At 34.2% G+C, this 20,578-nt stretch overlaps 2 protein-coding genes across 5 annotated transcripts in view; one reads left to right on the top strand and one right to left on the bottom strand.

Annotated features, from left to right (window-relative positions):
* The window catches only part of serpini1 (serpin peptidase inhibitor, clade I (neuroserpin), member 1), a 40,228-nt gene extending 22,759 nt beyond the window's left edge, over positions 1-17,469 (bottom strand). The window contains exons 1-5 of one of the 3 annotated variants that reach the window (XM_039756983.1): positions 17,383-17,469; positions 11,435-11,700; positions 6,792-7,022; positions 5,828-6,022; positions 2,397-2,601 (exon numbers count right to left, since the gene is read on the bottom strand). In XM_039756983.1, coding sequence (XP_039612917.1) covers positions 2,397-2,601; positions 5,828-6,022; positions 6,792-7,022; positions 11,435-11,687 — 884 coding nt within the window. In that variant the 5' untranslated portion in view covers positions 11,688-11,700; positions 17,383-17,469. Of the gene's footprint in view, positions 1-2,396; positions 2,602-5,827; positions 6,023-6,791; positions 7,023-11,434; positions 11,701-13,822; positions 13,847-17,361 lie in introns of those variants that run through there. The other 2 variants (XM_039756992.1, XM_039756999.1) reach the window with 2 other exon arrangements.
* Positions 17,470-17,889: 420 nt separating this feature from the next.
* The window catches only part of pdcd10a (programmed cell death 10a), a 32,907-nt gene continuing 30,218 nt past the window's right edge, over positions 17,890-20,578 (top strand). The window contains exon 1 of one of the 2 annotated variants that reach the window (XM_039756970.1): positions 17,890-18,055. The gene's annotated coding sequence lies outside the window, so the exon portion shown is untranslated. The remainder of the gene's footprint in view (positions 18,056-20,578) is intronic. The other variant, XM_039756962.1, reaches the window with a different exon arrangement.

Raw genomic sequence — 20,578 nt, 5'->3', positions numbered from 1 at the left:
ATCACTTCACTGACATGTGAGCAAGCCACGGTACAACTGTGAGACACGCAGCACTCGCCGGCTACAACGTAACAATAATAATTTCCGGAACGTGCTGTTACGTTGTAATTCATTTTACTCACTGTCTTTCTTTCATCCATATGTTATGTCTACGCATGCGTGGAATTCGCGGACAAACAAAGATCAAAATCTAAATGAAGATCTCTTTAGTTAATTTGTTTAGTTTGAATGTCTGTGCTTGAGGTGTGACTGGAGTACTACAGTCTTCAGTAGTATAAGCCTGGAGGAGATTCTTAATACAATGCCTATGTTTTAGCTATCTCTCTACTGACATCTAGTGCTTCTTCTTCTACTTAATTCACGGAGAAACAAAGATCAAGATACAAATGAAGATTATAAATAGAGATTTCTTGGCTACAATTAAATCTTGTACATACAACACTATTGTTATCTCCAACCACACCGCTTGATCATAGAGCTAAAATCACTAATGCCCCACATACCCATCTCACAGCTGGCGTCTTAACCCGCTTTTATTGGCAGATGAGAACTGTATAGAATTTATATCCAAGCAAACCAATTTTTTTTAGAGACAAATACATCCTCAAAGGTTTCTGCAGAAATACTCTGGAAAACCCAGAAGGCTTTCTTAAGAGGAAAGATTTTCTCATATCTTTCCCACAGAAGTAAATTGGAAACCAAGAAGGTATCAGAGCTAATCAGTGAAATTACTAGAATAGATGAAGAACATGCCAGGTGTTGACATCATTACAATGAACATGGAGAGAAAGCTAGTAAGATCTTAGCTCAACAAACCCACAAGCAGGAAGTTGGAGACAAAATCACTGACCATAAAAATATAATGCACACATTTAGAGACTACTAAAAGTCCTTATATTCTACTGAGTTCAAAGAAGACAAGACACAATCTAATGTATTTCTGGATGCATTACAGATATCACACATAAATTCTCTCAGTGCAGAGGAATTAGAAAAACCTCTGGCACTATCAGAATTACTAGATAATTGATATAAACTCACTTCAGAGTGGGAAAGCAGCAGGCCCTGATGGCTACTCTGCTGAATTTTATAAACAAAATTAAATTAAGCTAGCTCCCCTTTTATTAGCAACATTTACAGAAGCTAGAGACAATGAAATTCTACGTCAAACTTTTCGCCAATTAATTACCATCTTTCCTAAGCAAAATAAGGACTTATTACAATGTGCATCATACAAACCAATTTCACTTCTGAATAATGATGTTATCTGTCTGTCTGTGTTTTTATATAACCTTTTTTATAAATCGTAAGCCTAAGGCTGCCCTATTTTTTTAGCCCCATTTCTCTGATTTATTTTGCTCTTTCAGATTTTTGTATTTTAGCCATTTTACTGTAAAAAAGTCTGTGTAATCAGCTACAAAAATATAAATATTAGGAAAATGGTGCTTTGCATTCTTTTTAAATAAAAGTTTGCTTTTTTATTGGAACTGCACAAATTGCACATATACATTCACTAATGGCTAAAGGTTCAGGCAAAACTCAAATACATAAAGTACTGAATATGAATTAAAGTTCAGGGTATAATTGGAAATAATTATTAACTATATAACTATGAAAATATTTTTTGCATTTGAATTTGCTGAGCTAATAGCCCATATATTCTACCCCCCTTAATCATTACAATTTGTTTCAACATGAAGCTAAGCTCCTTTGCTTTTCTCCATCTCTAACATAAATTCCAAATGAAATACAAAGTCGTGAAGCACTTCATGTTTAGCTCATTGAGAGACTCCTCACTATGCAGAATGTCTTATATTTGCTGAAACTCCTCACATAGTCAACTGAGCTAACTGGGTAGTACTGTATATATAGGGCAAACCTATCTATCTTTAAAATTGTTGTCTTGTACCCTTTTCCAGTAACCAGCAACCTTCACATAATGAAAGAGAAAAACATTTGAGGCACAGTCCAGATATGTCCCAGAAGGATATTGCCCCAGTTTAAAAAAAATATATATATATATATATATATATGGATATTTGTAACTGAATTTTATTGTATAAGATTGTGTTTCTTTGTATCACTATTCCAAAGTGAACCCAAATCAGTCCTGGGGACACCTTGTGGCTGCAGATTTCGGCTTCAACCAACTTCTGTTTTTAATAGAACTTCTGGCCTAATTAGGTAAGTTGTACTTCCCAGATTTTGTGTTTTGGGTCAATATAGAACTACAAAACTAATTACTTGCACATCTGCCAACTACACTGGGTGTAGGCAGAACAGAATAATTAAAACCATCAAACTACTGTACTTTGTTACCAGTTTGGTCTACAAAATAGCAACTCTTACCAAGAAAATCGTTTCAGAAAAAAATCATGCTTAAATAAGTAACTTACCTTGGTAAGTACACCTCCACTTTCTGTTTCTTTACAGAGTTTGCCCATTCATCAATGAGCTGGGGTTTTATTATTGGTTCGAGTGTTGCAAGTGGAACCTCTTGTCTTGGAAGTACAATCATCATACTCATCTCTTCTCGTTCATATGGCATCTCTAACACTTGATATACACCTCCGGCTTCTGTAGTGCCATCACTAAATTCACCTAAAAATGGGAACATTTCCAGTAAAAAAAAATCAGAGAAAATGGGAAAAACGGCAAAATTTAAGTTTATGTTATCTATACTAATAAAAGGCAAAGCCCTCACTGACTCATTCACTCACTGACTCATCACTAATTCTCCAACTTCCCGTGTAGGTAGAAGGCTGAAATTTGGCAGGCTCATTCCTTACAGCTTACTTACAAAAGTTGGGCACAGCTTGGTCATATTACAACCGGACCGCTGAACTGACAACATGGTATACAAAGAGATAGTTATTGGTATATTTTCCCTCAGTTTAAAAAGGTTTTCTTTTCTTCTTAATAAAAATTTAAAAGCAGTTCTTCGTCGCTGCGAAGCACGGGGATTTTGCTGTATAAAGTATATATATATATGTAGATATATATGTATGTATGAGTATATATATATGTAGATCTGTATATATATGTATATATGTGTCTGTGTATATATATATGTGTGTGTATGTATGTATGTATATGTATTTGTGTATATATGTTGGTATGTGTATATATATGTAGATGTGTATATGTATATATATATAGATATGTGTATGTGTAGATATGTGTATATGTATATGTATATATGTATATGTATATATGTTTATGTGTGTGTGTGTGTGTATATATATATATATATATATACACAGTATATGACAGCAACACTCATAACAGTGACAAAACAATTACATTGACAATCATGTTACGTTATTTTAAAATGTTTCCTTTTCTTTTCCATAACTTCTTTAACACGCTACTTCTCCGCTGCGAGCGCGCGTATTTTGCTAGTTTAAATGTATAAAGGTCAATTTTTAATTTTTAAAAATATTTTAAGAGGACAGATGACTGCATTTAAATACAAGGACTATGGCTAATTCCACTGTTTCCTTATAATTATTAAATTGTACATCTGGATTTTCATTTTAAAGTATATTAAGATATAAATGTTTTTAACCAATTCACATTGAAACTATTACAAATCTTAGCAAAATGCAAATGTGGCAGCACTGGAAGTACTCTTGGGTCTTGGGAGGGTGGAGGAGGATGTAGCTCACAGAGGAGCAATGAAGGAGAGAGAAGAGACAGAGATGATGACGTTGCTGATAATTGTACACCTGCAACTTTTTGAAGAAAACTGTGAAAGTTATTTGTGTGCAATAAATCACTTTTTTGAAACCGGGACTTATGTATTTCTGATTTGACATGTGTTTGGCCTACTGGTCACAATCGATGGATGGACTTCTATGCAATAATTGAACACTGTGATCTCTATCCACACTAATATCATTGAGCCACACAAAACCATTAATGTAATGGTCTTTGCTTCTTCAAATGAAACAATGAAATGAAAATGCTATGTCATTAAGACAATTTTGGAATAATGTTTCATTTTTAAAACTCTAATGCGTGTGCTCCTTCCTGAAATGTTACATGTTTAACAGTTAATCAACTTCTATATTATTTTTCAAAATGATACATGTATTTTCTTGTATTCTTAACTCCTGAAACATCTTGCACTATAAACTTAAATAGCCTCTTTCACATACAAAGGTAGGGAAATTTCCAGGTTAACCCAAGCATGCGCATATGTAAACCACTCTCTGGGCACATCAGAGATATGCAATACCTCTTTAGGTCAAGATGGGTGCTTATGGTAAAATTCTCCTCTTTTGTAGACATCCAGTGAGGGCAGCTGACTCTGTCCATGCCAGACAAATCCCGCTGCTGACAGAAGAAGGTGTTCAGTCTTGCACCAAACCCAAGACAGGATGGAGTTCCTTCCTAAGAACTTTCAGGTACAGAGCCTGACAGCAAAATTCTTTTGAAGCTTTTCTTTTGGCAGGCATAGTCACCCTAAGTTTTGTTTGTTTTAAACTAAAAACTTTGTTGGACTTTAATGGGGACGACCAGTCTAGCACCAACAGTTTCCAGTGAACACACCCTCCAAGGAATAACATGGGATCTTCTCATTCATACATAACTGAATATCCTGAGAAGTTCCAAGGCGGACAATAGTCATTCAGTCATCTCTAACCTGCGCTGCATGTGTATCGCGCCAACGTTTTTGAATTCTTCATGACATTCTATTTTGTCATCTACTCTTTGTCTTTTATTTTTGGCCCCAGGCATGGTTACATCTCTTGGCACAAAGCCTCACCTCACGGGACGTAAAAGCATCTCTCTGAAAAAGTCACGCCTCGTCCCAGGCTAAAAAGTCTTGTCTCGTCCCAGGATTTTTTTTATTATAATAGAGAGATGTTTCACCACGGTCCTAGTGACTGTTATTTAATGCCACTGTATGCTGCAATACTGTGTATGGATTGTAAGACAATAAAGCCACTTGACTTTTTTTAATCATTATTTATTATTACTGCGTTACTTTTGCCAGATGCCATTTTGTGGGTGTTACAGTGAAACTACACTACATTAAAAGGGATATAGTTTCTGACATCACACATTATACTTTATAAGCCGGGCTATTTGTTTTGTGACAGCTAAGACTGTGGACATTCTCTAAAAGAATTACATATGCTATCTGTATTCTTTCATTTTTGACTTTTGAATAGGGCTTTTGAGTGCAATGTTTGGTTCACAAATTGGTTCTGACATTTGATCTATCGATTCTCTGGTTTTTGCCCTTTGCACACATTCATCTCTTGTTCTTTTTACCAGCATGCATGGCATACCATCATTGCCACCTTTGGCAAAACACCATACTCTTGACTATGATTCTGAACTTGAACTAGTATATCACTTGTAAACTACTTCTGTTTATAGATTCTTGTTAAAGGATTACAAATTGATTTTTTGAATTCTTGCCATTAAAAAGTATATATGTCTCAGTTAACTGGTTGGTACATTATAAATTGTAATATATTATAAATCACAAAGAAATATTTATAGGGTGATGTCATTTTAATCAGTATCAGTATTAAAACAATGATTTAGATTGTGAATCACTATGACTAGAGTTAAAAATACATTAATATTACATACATAAATAAAGAGATACTAATACTCTAATAAGTCGATTCATTATTAACAAACACTTTGTGCTATTCAGGATTGCAGGGGCCAGAACCTATTTGAGCAACATTAAGTTCAAGGCAGGAACCGACCCTAGAGAAGAAATCTGTTCATTTAAAAATTATAGTTATTATTTCACAGTTTCTTACATTTATGTTGTACAAATATTGTTGTGAGGCATACTAACCATAGTAAAAATCCCCTTGTTGGTACATCATTAAAATCTGCACTTCATTGCCATCATCTTTGGTGAATGAAAATGTACGAGTGTGTTCTGGACGAAACTGGTTCTTCCAATTTCCTCGGAAATAAATGGCATTGATCACTGCCAGTCGAGTATCTTGATCAAAGTCTTCACTTGAAAGCAGATTATTTATTTTATCTGTAGAGAATCAACACAGAAATGTAAAATTTATACTACCAGCTAAATTAAAACAGATTTCTAATATATTCAATACACAGCAAATTTGATTAGATTGACTTATTTTGCTAATGATAACCACAATATACCTATTAAAGAATTTTTCTATATACTGTACTTCACAACCAATTGTTAATATGACATAATTAGGAGTAAAATGTCAAAAACAGAAACAAAATTCCTCTTGATTTATCCACTACTCTTTTTTTAGAAGACTAAGGCAATACGTTTTCAGGTATAAAACATATATAAGATTTACAAAATTACAAGCTTGTGGAGCAACTGATTTTTATTTATATTTTTACTATTGCTGTTAAATGTTTGTGTGCGATACAACTGATAGATTATAAACAAAAACTCTCAAAAGAGCACATTCTTTTTTAAGGATAATGCACAGTGTGCATTTAATATAACTTGGCTTCAAAGGCTTCTGTCCACTGATAGCCAAATCAAGGGAGAAAATTTGACAGTCAACTTCCCAGTTTGCATGACTAAAGATTTCTGAATACACGTTATATGCTCAACATACTATAAAATTGATAAAGTCTGAAGCATTCAAATAGTGGATAGAGAGTTTAATATATTCTCAAAAGACATGCTGTTTCATTTTACAAAACTACATATATCGTTTTTTGTTTATTTAAATATAAAATAGTAAATTAATACTAACCAACATACTACCTGGTGTGACACAGTATCTGAATGAAAATGAATAAAAAGGTGAACTCACTTTCAGTATGGTTTTCCACCCACTTGTTTATGTGTTCAGCCACAGCTGAAGACTGCTGAAAGTCCACATTTTCAATATCAGTGTGAAAGTATTTCTTCATTAGTTGCAGGACCTTCTCACTGAAGTGGATACCAGTTTGAAGAAAAAGAGAGTTGGCCAATTTAACAACACACTGGCTTTCATCAGCTGTTATAGCCTGGGTGAGATTTCTCAAAAACTGGAATTCATCTCCTGTATTAAAGGAAAGCATTCCTTGGTTACCCAAATTAAGGGGGTTTGGGACATTCATTAAGGTCCAAAACTTTTTACATTTTTACATTTTTCATTCTACTTCCATAAGGCAGAGCACTGATTTTCTAGTTCAGTCATGGAGGCCACATGTGGCTGAAGGTTTTGGTTCTAACCACTGAAACATTTTATCCTAAATGAGTTCACTGCTTAAACAGTGGGTATGTTTTCTTCTTTGTATTGTACATTCAAAAAAGTTTGGTAGTGTGACATTTACATTTAAAAGTAATTTAAGAATATTTCTGTTTTTGCCACAGCTTCAAATGCCCATTTCTTTTTTCTGTTCTCATATATAATTTGCTTTTTTTGAGGAGATTAAAATTAACAATGAGTGGAACAGACACCAAGATAAATGACGCTAAATGACATAAATGACATTAGTAAATAATGGCTTACATAACCAGAACCAGAATCAAAATGATGATGATGATGACATTAAAAACCAGGATAAAAAAACTGTGAAAAAACAGCTTGCTTAATTAAGGTAGGAGTTCAATTAAAATATGAAGTTGGTTATGACAAAAACCTGCAGACAATAGGTCTACCAGGACTGAAATGTAAAACTATCAAGCTAGAGACACAATCCAGTAGAAGTCCATAGATATGTTACTAGATGTAGTCGTAAGGAAACCTGGTAGCGTGTAACAATCTTAATACCTGCTAATTGTTGTTTTATATTTTACAATTTTAAACTATAGAAATTATTATCTGCAATCAGTTGGATGACTCAACATGCTTTGGACTCTGATAAAATACATAATCAAAAAATAATTAAAGATAGGTTGTCATTTTTGAATGATGATCCACATAGGTAGGGATTTGCTGTCTATATCGGCATCAATGTTCACAAAACAGGAGCCCATGAAAAATTTGAACTGAAAATAAAAAAATCATGAATGGAAAGTTAATTTCTCTTTTAGAAAGTAGGACTCTTTCAGTTCAGTTTTACTTCATTCAAATGTGTTGACACCCCAGTCAAATTACACATTTTGTTGACATTTAAAGTAAAAAAAAGCCTGAGTTACTCCATGAGGTAGAAGTACTTAATAAACAAGAATAGGTGTGCCAAATATTTTAACTATTAAAATACATGCTTAAATTTAAATGTTAAAAGTGTAAATATTATCGATTGTAATAGCAATTTGTCTGCTAAAGGTCTACAGAGAGCTATGTTCCCAGTAAAGGATTGTGGACTGGGACCCGGACACAGGCAGACGGACAACATAGTTCCACCACACACCATTTATTTACAAGTAATATATACAAATTCGTGCTCACAAACCCCGGGTGTCTCCTGTCTTCTTCTCCCCAGCACTTCCTGGTGTGGCGGAAATGCTGGGCTCCAGGGTTCCTCAGGTACCGGGGCGCTGCCTGGCGGTGGCGACGGGTCCCTACAGGGCTGAGCTTCCAAGCCCTCTACTCGTGGCCCCCAATACAACCAGGGCGATCGCCCCCTTGCGGTCTGGAGGAGGCACAAGCCCTCCTCCGGTCCTCCTGGCCGGGTTCCAGCCCCGACCGGGTCCCACACGGGATACTCCGGCATCGGGGCGCCGCCTGGCGGTGGCCACGAGTCCCTACAGGGCTGGGCTTCCAAGCCCTTTACCTGAGGCCCCCTACATAACCAGGACGGACGCCCCCTCACGGTCTGGAGGAGGCACAAGCCCTCCCCTGGTCCTCCTGGGCATCCCGGCCAGGCTCCAACATCATATTCATTATCACTGACTTTGAAATAGCCTAAAACGATACCCCACATGCTTATGTTGGAAATTTGTCATTTGTAACCACTTGGGCGTGGCCCTTAAGAGACATACGACCACCAGTAAAAAATCCAATACCAAAAGCATTATCATATTCGTGGTCAGCAACCTTAAAATACCATAAAATGACACTTCATGTGCCGTTATTACTGATCCCCATTTTTTTTTCTAAATTTTGTGAAAAGGAGTAACTTTGACCCCTTATATATATATATATATATATATATATATATATATATATATATATATATATATATATATATAGGGTGTATCGGTTGATGTGGCTTGTCCTTCTGATTGTTTTTGCTAAATATGTACATATATTCACTTTCTCTTTATTATTAAGGGTGTTATTTTGGGTCTAGGGGGACAAAAATGGTGCGAAACCCTAAAAATCTCAAAGTTTTAAATAACTACACAGGATATCTAGTGAGACAGTAAGTGTTGGACAAAAAAAAAAAAAACTGAACTCATTTCAAAGCATTCATAAGTAATTCCTATGAACACAATTTGAATATCAAATAAGCTGAAACATTGCCATTTTAATTAAATGCTAATGTGCACTTACAATTTATCTGATGAAGTGAAAAAATAAAATAATAAATAAAGAGTAGATGTGGCATTTGCAAATGTTTGGGAATTCTGGCGTATCTCATTAGGTGTTAGTCAAATATTATTGTCAGCTGGTGACAATTCTAAATCCTAATTAATATGAATCTTCAAATATTGTGCAACACTCAGCAACCATGGGCACTTCTAAGCAATTAACTGATGATCTGAAAATTCAACTAACAACGCAGGGGAATATATATCAAAAATATCAAAGAGCTTCCAGACAGCACTTTTCAGTCCAAAAAGTCATTAAGAATTGTCTTTTAAAGGGAGTCATGGAGGTCAAAACAAGATCTGAAAGACCAAAAACATGACATAACACCTTATATACAGTGCAGGAACTCAAAGTAAAACCCCCATATGACTACAAGGAACCAGAGGAGTGGTGATCCAGTATTCTGCTGTGAAGCATTACTTACACAGATGTGGCCTTCATGGAAAAGCAATCAGATGGAAACTTTACCAGTAATCTCATCACAGAAAACAAAGTAGCTTAAGTACGCAAAACAACTTCCGAATGAGACAGACGCATTTTGGAACTAAGTGCTGTAGACAAACGAAAGTAAAATCAAACTCTTTGGCCAAACAATAAAAAGTTTATTTGGAAAAATTATTTTCAGGATTTGAAGAACACCTTGCCAACTGTTAAATAAGGGGGTGGACCTATTATTCTTTGGGGTTGTGTGGCAGCTCTTGGCACAGGAAACATTGTGAGAGTACAGGTAAAAATACATTCAATTATGGTAAATATCAACAAATCTTTGAGAAGAATATCAGACAGTCAGTCTTGAAACTGAAGCTAAAAAATGAATGATTCTACTACAAGACTGTGCTCCTAAACACTCTGAATTCTAGTATAAAATACCTCTGGAAACACAAGGTGATGGTTTTAGAATTGCCCTCGCAGACCCCAGAGTTGAACATTATTGAAAATTAGTGGGTTGATCTTAAACATATTGGCCACGTCAAGAACACCTCAATAATGTCTCACAGCTGTAAATGGTGTTGATGGTAGAAATTTGGAAAAATGTCCAAAAGAAGAATTAAAAAAATTCATAGCTGGTTACAAAAATGTCATTTTTGCCAATGGGGAGTTGCTAAAAACTGACTTAGTAGGGTGTCCAAACTTTCGCAAATACCAAATTCACTCTTATTTTTTACATTATTTACAGTAAGTTCATCAAATAACATGTAACTGTACATTATCATTTTAATTGTTTTAGTTTGTTTGCTGGTAGCAGTTTAGTTATAATTATTTTACTTCAAATGACAACAAAATAAGTAAATTGGCCAAGGGAATTCAGACTTTGGCATGGAACTGTATATGAAACACCTCGCTTTAGGAAGGCTCAGAGTACTATGTACATTATTAAAATAAGATACAATTAAAACAAAAGCACACATCTAGCCTGGACAAATTGGCTGCATAGTAAACCAACCATCACCCATGTCTTCTATTTGTTTATAAACACCATGTCTTCTATTTGTTTCTAAACATATAAACTTGTACTAAGTGTAAAACTAAGGGGGATAGGGGTTTTGCAGCTGGTGCACCTTATCTATGGAATTCTTTACCTAATTCCATTAAGGAGTCACCCTCAACTGACTAGATTGAAGGTGCATTTCTATTCTCTAGCTTTCTGTGGCCTTCATTGATACTGATAGCTCCTTCCTCATAGTCATTTGTTTGTTTTCAGTTTACTGATGGTTTGTATTGTGTTTTATTATATAATAAATAAATATATTATATTATATATAGCATATTTTACTCTATGTTTATTGTATATTTGATTGTACAGCACTTTGGCTACAGCATTACTGATGTTGTTTTAAATGTACGCTATAAGTAAACTGACATTTGACAAATATTTTCAATATTATTATGTGACTAATTCCCACACAGTAACATTATAATCTGAAAATTAGCAAAAATATTCTGTCTATTACTGGGATTTCATACTTCATACATTCATAAAGTAGACTCACCACTCTTCAAACTCTCATAGCCCATGGCATGTCGTATTTCCTTTAAAGCTGAGCCATGAGTTCCAAGCTCAACCATTCCCAAGGCCAGTGCGATACTCAAAGGGGAATAGATGATATTTTCCTCATTTTCAGAGAGCCGCAAATGATGATATACGCTCACAGAAAATTCTGCTACAGGGCTGGTATCCTGGGAGTATGTAATGACAAATGACACTTGACACAAAATAAGTGGTAATATTCCAAGCAAAACCATGGTTGGCAAAAACCTGTAAAATGGGAAGAAAAATGAGAGAGTTACAGTATTTTAATCCTATAATGTATCAAATTGCAAGCCACCTCAACTTCTGTTAGCTTTCTATAATTTAACATCATTCATTTGTAATGAAACAAAATTTACAGACATAAACATACAAACACACATACAAAACAAAACAAAGATTACAAAGTTTCCAAAATAAATCAAAATGTTTACATTTCTTATTATTTATAAGGAAGCATACATCAATACTAATTTTTTCAAAAATCACCTGTGGTCACACTCAATTTTTTTATTTCAGTTTCTTATTCATTGGTTATGCATAGCAAAATATATTTTTGTTTATAACCAACAAAGAATGATATAGTTATTACAACCACTATCTTCTTGTGAACGCCTTAATAAATAGTTATAATTTGAGCAATTTTACAAACACTTCTGATCTGCCATTAATTATGTGTGACTGTATGCATTAATATGTAATATAAATCTAAACTGTAACTGAGATAAATTTCTATAGCTGTGTGATATCTGTGAAATTGTGAAGCTCTTTTGGAATCAGTTGTTTATTTTTCACAGCTAATGACTTCTGACTTATGAGTACAGTTCTTTTGCTATAGGATTTACTTACCAAAAGTTATAAGCATACTTGTTGCACATTATTATAATATCACTTTAAATGCACTTCTCTGAATGATCGCTTTCTAATAAACTTCACAGGGAAATCCATCCTTCCATTTATAAGATATAGAAATGTAAATACAGTGTTGAGAAATACTTTAACTTTACTGTTTTGTTTGTTCTAAGGGTTTTTTTTTTCAATAATTATCAAACAGTGTATAATGCATTCAATTTTTAATTCGGTAAAAATATATTCAGATGAAGAAATAAAGGTTTGCCATTATGGCATCCTAATTTTATGCACTTGCATGCTTATTGACAACGAATAAAGCAGAATAATACCATGTAGAAGTTTCACCGTACAGTACATCACAGTTATCATCATTCTAAGTGCTATCACAAAAAGCTAAACTTGCAATAAAAATGATGCAGACTGATGTACAGTCTGCACCCTTCAAGGATGTGCATAACTCCTAATAACTACAAACAAAAGTATTAGTATGTGTTTGTATTTAACAGTAACAGCAGAGAAAAATCAAGATGTTTAATACAAGATAAATAAATACATCTGGGATGGCATGGCTGTATAATGAATTACAATTACAATCTGAAACACTTATAATTAGGCATGATTACTAGTTCAGGATTTTCTGTGTGGATTTAATATATTTTCTCTATAACCAAGAAAAACTCTTGTCAATGGTTATTGGCTGGGTAAAAGTGACAGAATAATAGTGTGCCATGTAACCCAGATATGTCTAATCAAGGGCTGGCTCCTGCTTTACCAGTCATTCCTGCAGGGATAGTATCTGGATTCTTAAGATTTTGAACAAAAAAAGGTAAGTAAAGAAAAAAAAAATCAATGTTCAAAAGATATATTGTATAGACACAACAGTAACAAAAAACAAGTCTTTTTTTAGTCAGAGGAGCACGTGACTTTCAGCCTGAAATTATTACTGTTATTACTGACCTAGATCATTGATATGAGTAAAAGGAATGGCTGAACAACAGTTTGAATTTATTAATAAGGTTAATGAACTCTCATTTAATTATTTTTTTCTGTTGTCTCGTTCCAAAAGAATTATAATAATCACTCATATGAGGTTTTAAAACCTGACATGCCCCTCCCAACATTTTGTATATATTTTTCATGTATCCTCATTGTTCCATTTCCTTAGGAGCCATACCATCTGTCAATTTTCTAACCACACTATGCAATTAAGTGTTGTGGGATGTTTGTATAGTTTATTTTGAATTTATTAAATGGTACAGCTTAGTGTTGCCAATCAAACTAATGCTAAACTCTTTAAAATATGGAATGAAAACCAAGTCTCACACAAACAAGAGAAGAACGTGCAACTAAGTGCACAGACAAGGATTCATATAGAGAACACATGGACTATAAGACAGCACACCCCTAACCATAGCACCACTGTATGGTCATTCTTCAGTGTAATGAGTAAATTAAAAACTGACAAAAGAATAATTGTATTTGAGTAGCCTTGACTAACCTGTGAAAAGAAACCTGAATCAGTGTTTCCTAATGGAGCCATAGCAGTCTGTATTTCTTTATCTTTGCTGGTGACCACTGCCTATGCAGCATTGTTTTCCTAAATTATCATTAGCCAAAAATAGGCTGCAGTCAGCTATAGGACAAAAAAGAAACTCTTTCACATAGAATTCTTTGCCTCAATAATGTTTCTATCTTAATATTTCTGCAACCAAAGTTAAAATTTCACTATGGAGTACCTCGGTTAAGACCACCTGTATGTGAAATTAAAATGACTAATTAATTTTTCCCTCCTGTTAGCACCTACATGACAATTGTGAAAGATTTGTTTTTTTACACACAGAGTCACGGGTTTACTGGGCCAGAAAAGAAGTGCCATCACTTATTGACAGTGTTCGACATGGCTTACAAACTTCAACTAATATATCAAAGAAGCTAGCATAAATAGGTAGCATGTACAGCATAAAATAATGGAAAAAAATAAAAATCAAACCGGAATATAAAAAAACAGAAAACAGCTAATAGTATCAAAGTAATATCCTTCATATTCTTGTTTATATAACTATGTAAATATTTTGTATGTTTAATGTAATCAAAGTCAAACTATCATGCTCTTTACAAGTTTTTTTCTTGTAGTGGAAATGCACAAAGAATCTCAGCCTTATCCATAAAGTTGCATTAATCTCTGACTCATGTCAAGTATGCAAATGTCCATTATGTTTAATGTAATCAAAGTATAAGTAAAATGTCCTTTAGTTCTGAAAAACATCAGGAAGCAGGATGTGAGCCTTGTTCCTATAAAGTGACATTTAAGAATCCACCAGCTGGTCTAATTATAGTGACATCCTGATAGTCATAGACCATTCAGTTTGATTTTTTCTTTTTGCAATCTCAATCCAATAATTTTTACACCTTGGGTTTATGAAAGTGCTAATGCAGCTTTGCTATTTCCAATAATGATACAATACTTCAGGGTGAATATGAACTGAACACATCAACTTTTCGCCTCATTCTGACAAACAAAGCCGATGTGTGGAGTAAGACCACCAGACGATTGACTTAGGCTGGACTTTGGTCTAGGTGGCATTTTCGTAAAACATTTTACATGAATAAATAATAAAAAAATAAAATTTAAGTATATTTAAGAGTTACATATATATCAAGCTTCTAATGTATATCTGACTTTAAAAACTGTAAGAAATATTTTTATGTTTACAGTTTTAAATGTTCCAGATGTTTAGTTTGCACCATTGTTAACAGATACTGGCATTTGATTTCCTGACTCTTCACATATTGCATTTTGTATATATTGACTGACATTTTGCAAAATGTAGTTAATTCTGGAATGTTAATAAGGTGTCAGCCACATATACAATTGCAATCTGTGTGTTTAGTTAGAAATGGCAGGTGCATTTTAGCTAGCACAATAGAGTTTGAAAATGCCAAGGTATATAAAGATGACAGGCAGTGAAGACTTTATGTATTTATACTGTTTTTACTGTCTATTTTGTGTGTTTTGTTGATTTTAAGCTAATTCATTGTTTTTTCACAAACGTTATATTATTTATTAAATAGTTTACCAGTTGTTCCAAGGATATACTCTATATTGTGGGAGAATTGCATAATAAATTCTATATCCACTCATGCCTAGTAAGGATATAAATGAGGGATGGGGTAAAAATGCTCCTTGCTTAAGACATTACTTAATGTGATGGCAAACCATTCTGACAGCCTCAATGTACTGCCCTAGACTGTTGTTCATGAGCAAAATAGAAATGCAAACCAGACCATGCTCACCTCCTCATCTGAGTTTATACTTTATAGGGTCATTACTATAATGTGTACAGAATGCACTGAAATTCTTAATTGCACATACTAATCAACACACATTGCAGCTCTCTGGCACCATGATTAGTGAGTATAGCTACACTACTTCACATCTTCTGTCTTCCTAACCTGTAAAAATTATCATTATCAAACCTACCATTAATTTAAAAATACTATATATTTTTCTCCATTACTATAAAATTACATTGGGTTCAACACAAACATGTCAAAATGCAAGGCTTCTATGTCAAATGTCAATTTATTTATATAGCACATTTAAAACAACATAGGAATGCTGCAGCCAAAGTGCTTTACAATAAAAGAAGAAAAGGAAACATATAATTAACATAAATAAAAATAAAATAAATTAATATAAAAAAAATAAATAATAAATAGAAGTCAGATTACATAATCACAATGAGGAAACCATCAGTATTACTGAAGGTCACGGAAAGCAAATGAATAGAAATGAGTCTTTAATCTTGTTTTGAGCAGTTCAATTGAAGACGACTCCTTTATGTAATGAGGTAAAGAGTTCCACAGGCGAAGAACAGCAGCTGCAAAAGTCCTGTCCCCTTTAGTTTTACACTTAGTGTGAGGGACAACAAGAGACAACTGACCAGAAGATCTAAGCACTCTAGATAACTGATGTAAAGCACACAATTCAGATAAATCTGCAGGAGCAAGCCCATGTAAAGATTTAAAAATTAGCAATAAGATTTTAAAATCAATTCAAAAACAGACAGGCAGCCAGTGTAAAGAAGTTAATACTGGAGAAACAGAATTATACTTTCTTGCCCTACAGCTGAAACTCTGGATTTATCCTGGTCTAGTAGTGGATCCCACAAGGAAACACAGCACACTTGGTCATAAGCTTTCTAAGTCTATAAAGCATATGTACTGCACTACATATAGGAATAGAAAGTGCAATTTAATGTAATTTATTGCATAGTATGATTAATTCTTAAATAAGTTTAGGAGATGATTAACACCATTACTTTATTCCCTATATGTAACTGCTTTATTAGATTTCTCTATTTACTTTATGGAAATAAAGATGTTCAAAGTTCAATAATGTGGTAGTTATTATTAACACGAATATATGTGATTTCTAAAATTAAAACGGTAATTAAGTAATTTAAGTTAACAAAACAACAGTTTTACCGTTTTTCTTTGATGTTATATTTGTTGTAATAGGTGGGGCCAAATACACAAAAACCACGTATCATCGACATTAATAATATGCATCAGTTGTTATTTTGGAATATATTTCTGCGAAGCCGGTGGGAATATGGACAACACGTTAATTTTCCATTTCATTTATATACAAAGATACAGTTTCTTTAACGTTAAGATAACAAATAAATAAGAAAGTTAAATCGAATCCACAAGGATCACCTTGTCGTGCACATGTCAATCACTTAACGCGTTTCTTGAGCATTTCTTAACAATAGGTAACGTGCATGACTGAAACAACCCGTAGAATAATGAACAATATTCAATAAAATGAATAGAATTGCACTTTAATCATTTATTAAAATCTACGCAAAGATACTGCTGTTCAGCGAACGTGTTTCGATTTTTACTGAAAAATACATATATAAATAATTAACGTGTATGCATAAGCTATAGAATAGACTGGAATTTGCTTCCCAATTATTGTCTCAACATACAAAACAAAAAATATTAATAATAGCATTATCGCCTTTCTACCTATTTAGATGCCCTCCTTACCGAGTAACAATCGCTTGCCAGGGATGCTGTGCTGCGCACTAACCTCTACACCTTCCCTACAGTGTACAAGAGACGCTGAAGATTTGCATATATGTTTCATTAAAAATCCCGCCCACCCACTTTTCTATTGGTCCTTTTCGGTAGGGGAAGAACGTCCTAACATCCACTGAAATGTTTTCCCTTTAACAGACATCACAAATATATTTCATTCATTACAGTTTCCTAGCACGATCACTTCACTGACATTTCGTTACTATGATAAAGCCAATCGCTGACAAGAAATAAAGAAACCGCTTTCTTACTGTAGTCCTTTTTTCTAACCGGATGAATGGCTAGACATTGTGTCAATCACTGATCGACTTGACCATTCGGCTTGAGACTACGTCTTTTTTTTGTGAACATCCTTACGTATCAGTGTGGACTACAATTCCCATGACACCTTAAAATGCGGGCTCATATCTGCGCGCGCATAGACATAGAATTATATATCATGTGCGCGCACCTCTTCCTTTAATAAGAACTACAACATCCATAACGCTGTAAAGAGGCGTTTTGTATGTAGCGTGCCTACGGATTGGACGATACAACACGAGACATCGCCTTAACTCCCCTGCCCTTCTGTTATTCAAGCAAGGAAAACTTCCGTCTTCTCGGGGAATCCACATTAAAACAGGTATTTCATTTTGTTTTTTCTGATTTTGAGTATTATAGGAGTGATCAGCTACTGGGAAAAGCACGTTTGTACTTTAGGTAAAATATATCGTTAAATACAAGTGACGTAGAAGCTGAGTTCAGTGTTGCATATGTTCAATGCCGGTTTTTTTTTTGGAAGGGGAGGGGGTTGTGAGTTGCAAAAACGTAATGTTGTGATTGTTCGCTCGGTTTTATATGCTTCAGAAAGAAATAGTTTCCCGAGAAAGGTGAATGGTGAGATCGCATTGATTACGCGTCTGGAGTGAGAGCGCCTGGGCGCAGTTTAGTCTTTAGCAATTAGGGCCTCACTTTATGGCCTGTCCGCGGCAGCAGCTGTAGCCGCTGCTTACTATCTCGAAGCTCGCTTAAAAAGAAAGGTGTCCTTCGTAAGTGCCATTCCTTCCAACCGGTAGCGCTTCCGCACTCGCGTCTTAAGAACCTGACAAATTCAGGCAAGTAGGCAGAGCTCCTCTGCTTTTACTATATGTCAGTATTAAGATGTACATGCCTTGTGGTTTTCTTTTAGCAGCAGTTTTTGAGGAGTTCTGTCATTTCTCCAGCATTTTTACTCTAAACAACTGTACTTGGAGAGAAACTACAATTCGAATTCTGGTCATAGAGCAATATAAACCTGATTTCGCCTATATCGTGAATTTTTATTAATATATTTATCATGCTAAGATGACAATGTCTAGCGGTGCATTTAAGTGTACAATTATTTACTTTGTGACAAGGTCGTACGTTTATGTGTCATCGTCTTCTTAATTCTGGTATATAAGAACACTTTGGGAGTTGTAAGCTACGCCAAGTAGAATTTTTTTTTTTTATTAATTAAAACTAAACATTGTTCAAATGCTCCGTAAAGCTAAGAAAGTATTTTTAAGTTGGAGCATTGAACACTATAATGTCGAGGAAAAAATAATGAAACACTTAGAAACTGCTCATAAGTAATTTAACATACACCAGTTAAAGTAGAAACAACTATAATGACAGATGTATTCCATTAACATAACCTTGCACATCCCTTTTAATCAGGTCCATAGCTTTAGGGAGTTAGGGGTCTACAATGCCACTTGGTTGCATCAGGTACAAGGCAGGAAAACATTCCAGATAGTATACCAGTCCATCTTAAGGCCTACATGCACATGGCCAGCTTACAGTGGATAATTTAAATTAACATGTACTGTACCTCTCGGGGTCATGGATGGAAAAACCCACACAAACATTAATAGAAGGTACTAACTCCAAATTAATAGAAGGTACTAACTCCACACAGACAGTAACCAGGATTAGAATTGGAACCCAGGGTGCATGATTTGTAATGAAGGATCATTCTCTGCTGTGTCACTGTTAACGTTTTGGGTACTAAAAATAAAATGAAGGAATTCAAATGATTGCTTAAAAGGGTTAAATTTCATTATTGTGGTTGTTTACGTTTTTAAAAAGTTCCTATCTGGAAATAAGGAAATGCAATGCTTGACAAAAACTAATCTTATAAATGAGTACTAAAAATATGTTGTTTTAGATAATGACAATCACTATTATACTGGACCAGTCTTTAGGCACCAAATTCTGTCTAAACAAAAATACAGATAAAAAAAATGTAATTTCAAACAGTTCAGAGCTTAATTAAAGCAGATGTAATAATACATTTTAGTTATATAAATATCATATCACATCCGTACATGTTCAGATTCAGTAATGTTTGATATTCTAATCTTGTTTTGTTTTAGTCAAACAAATATGTTCAATTATTGAGCTATTCTTTGCATCTCTGTACTCATTGTTTCTGTTATTGGCTCTCGTGAAGACGTATGCCATCAACATGTTTTCAATTTAATTTTAGCTGACAAAACCAGCAATTCCTTCATTCTTTCAGTTCTCTTAAACCCCTTTGTCAGGAAGAAAGTACCATTCTGTTTGTCTTTTGCTTTTGTACCTGTTGTAATACAATTTGTGCACTTTATTACAATGTTTCCTTTATATTCTTCTTTTATGAGGTTGAATTGTAGCAAAAGGAGAAACAGTACATTAAAATAATTTGAATTGTCCTGTAGAAGTGTTTCCGTTACTCATAGTCTCACTTAATCATTAACTATTCACCAATGGCATTTTAAAGAACATGGGCTTTTCTGTGTTTGTTTAAATTTATGAATTTTATCTACACTGTTGCCTTTGGCTTCACCAAAAATAAAATAGTGTATGTAGTGCTAGACAGTGTTTATGACCATGACCCAAGTAAGTGGCTGAGTAAGAATTGACTTGTATATGTGTATCATCTACATATGTGTAATTAGCCTGATGTGGTAGTGTTTGATCAGTCTTTTGGTATTATTATAAAGGCCTTACTAAAACAAACCTGAACATACCCTATAAACATACTATTTGTTCTCTGTGAACGGGCGGTGGGTTGGAGGAGAGAATTCATATCTTTAGATGTACGTAATTAACAATAGCATTTTTGATATCTAACAGAAATATAAGCACAATTTAATAAAAAAGA

This window comes from Polypterus senegalus, chromosome 1, assembly GCF_016835505.1.
Source record: "Polypterus senegalus isolate Bchr_013 chromosome 1, ASM1683550v1, whole genome shotgun sequence".
In the NCBI taxonomy this organism is placed as follows: Eukaryota; Metazoa; Chordata; class Cladistia; order Polypteriformes; family Polypteridae; genus Polypterus; species Polypterus senegalus.
Note: the sequence above shows the minus strand (reverse complement) of the source record. Positions and strands in the feature narration are given on the sequence as shown.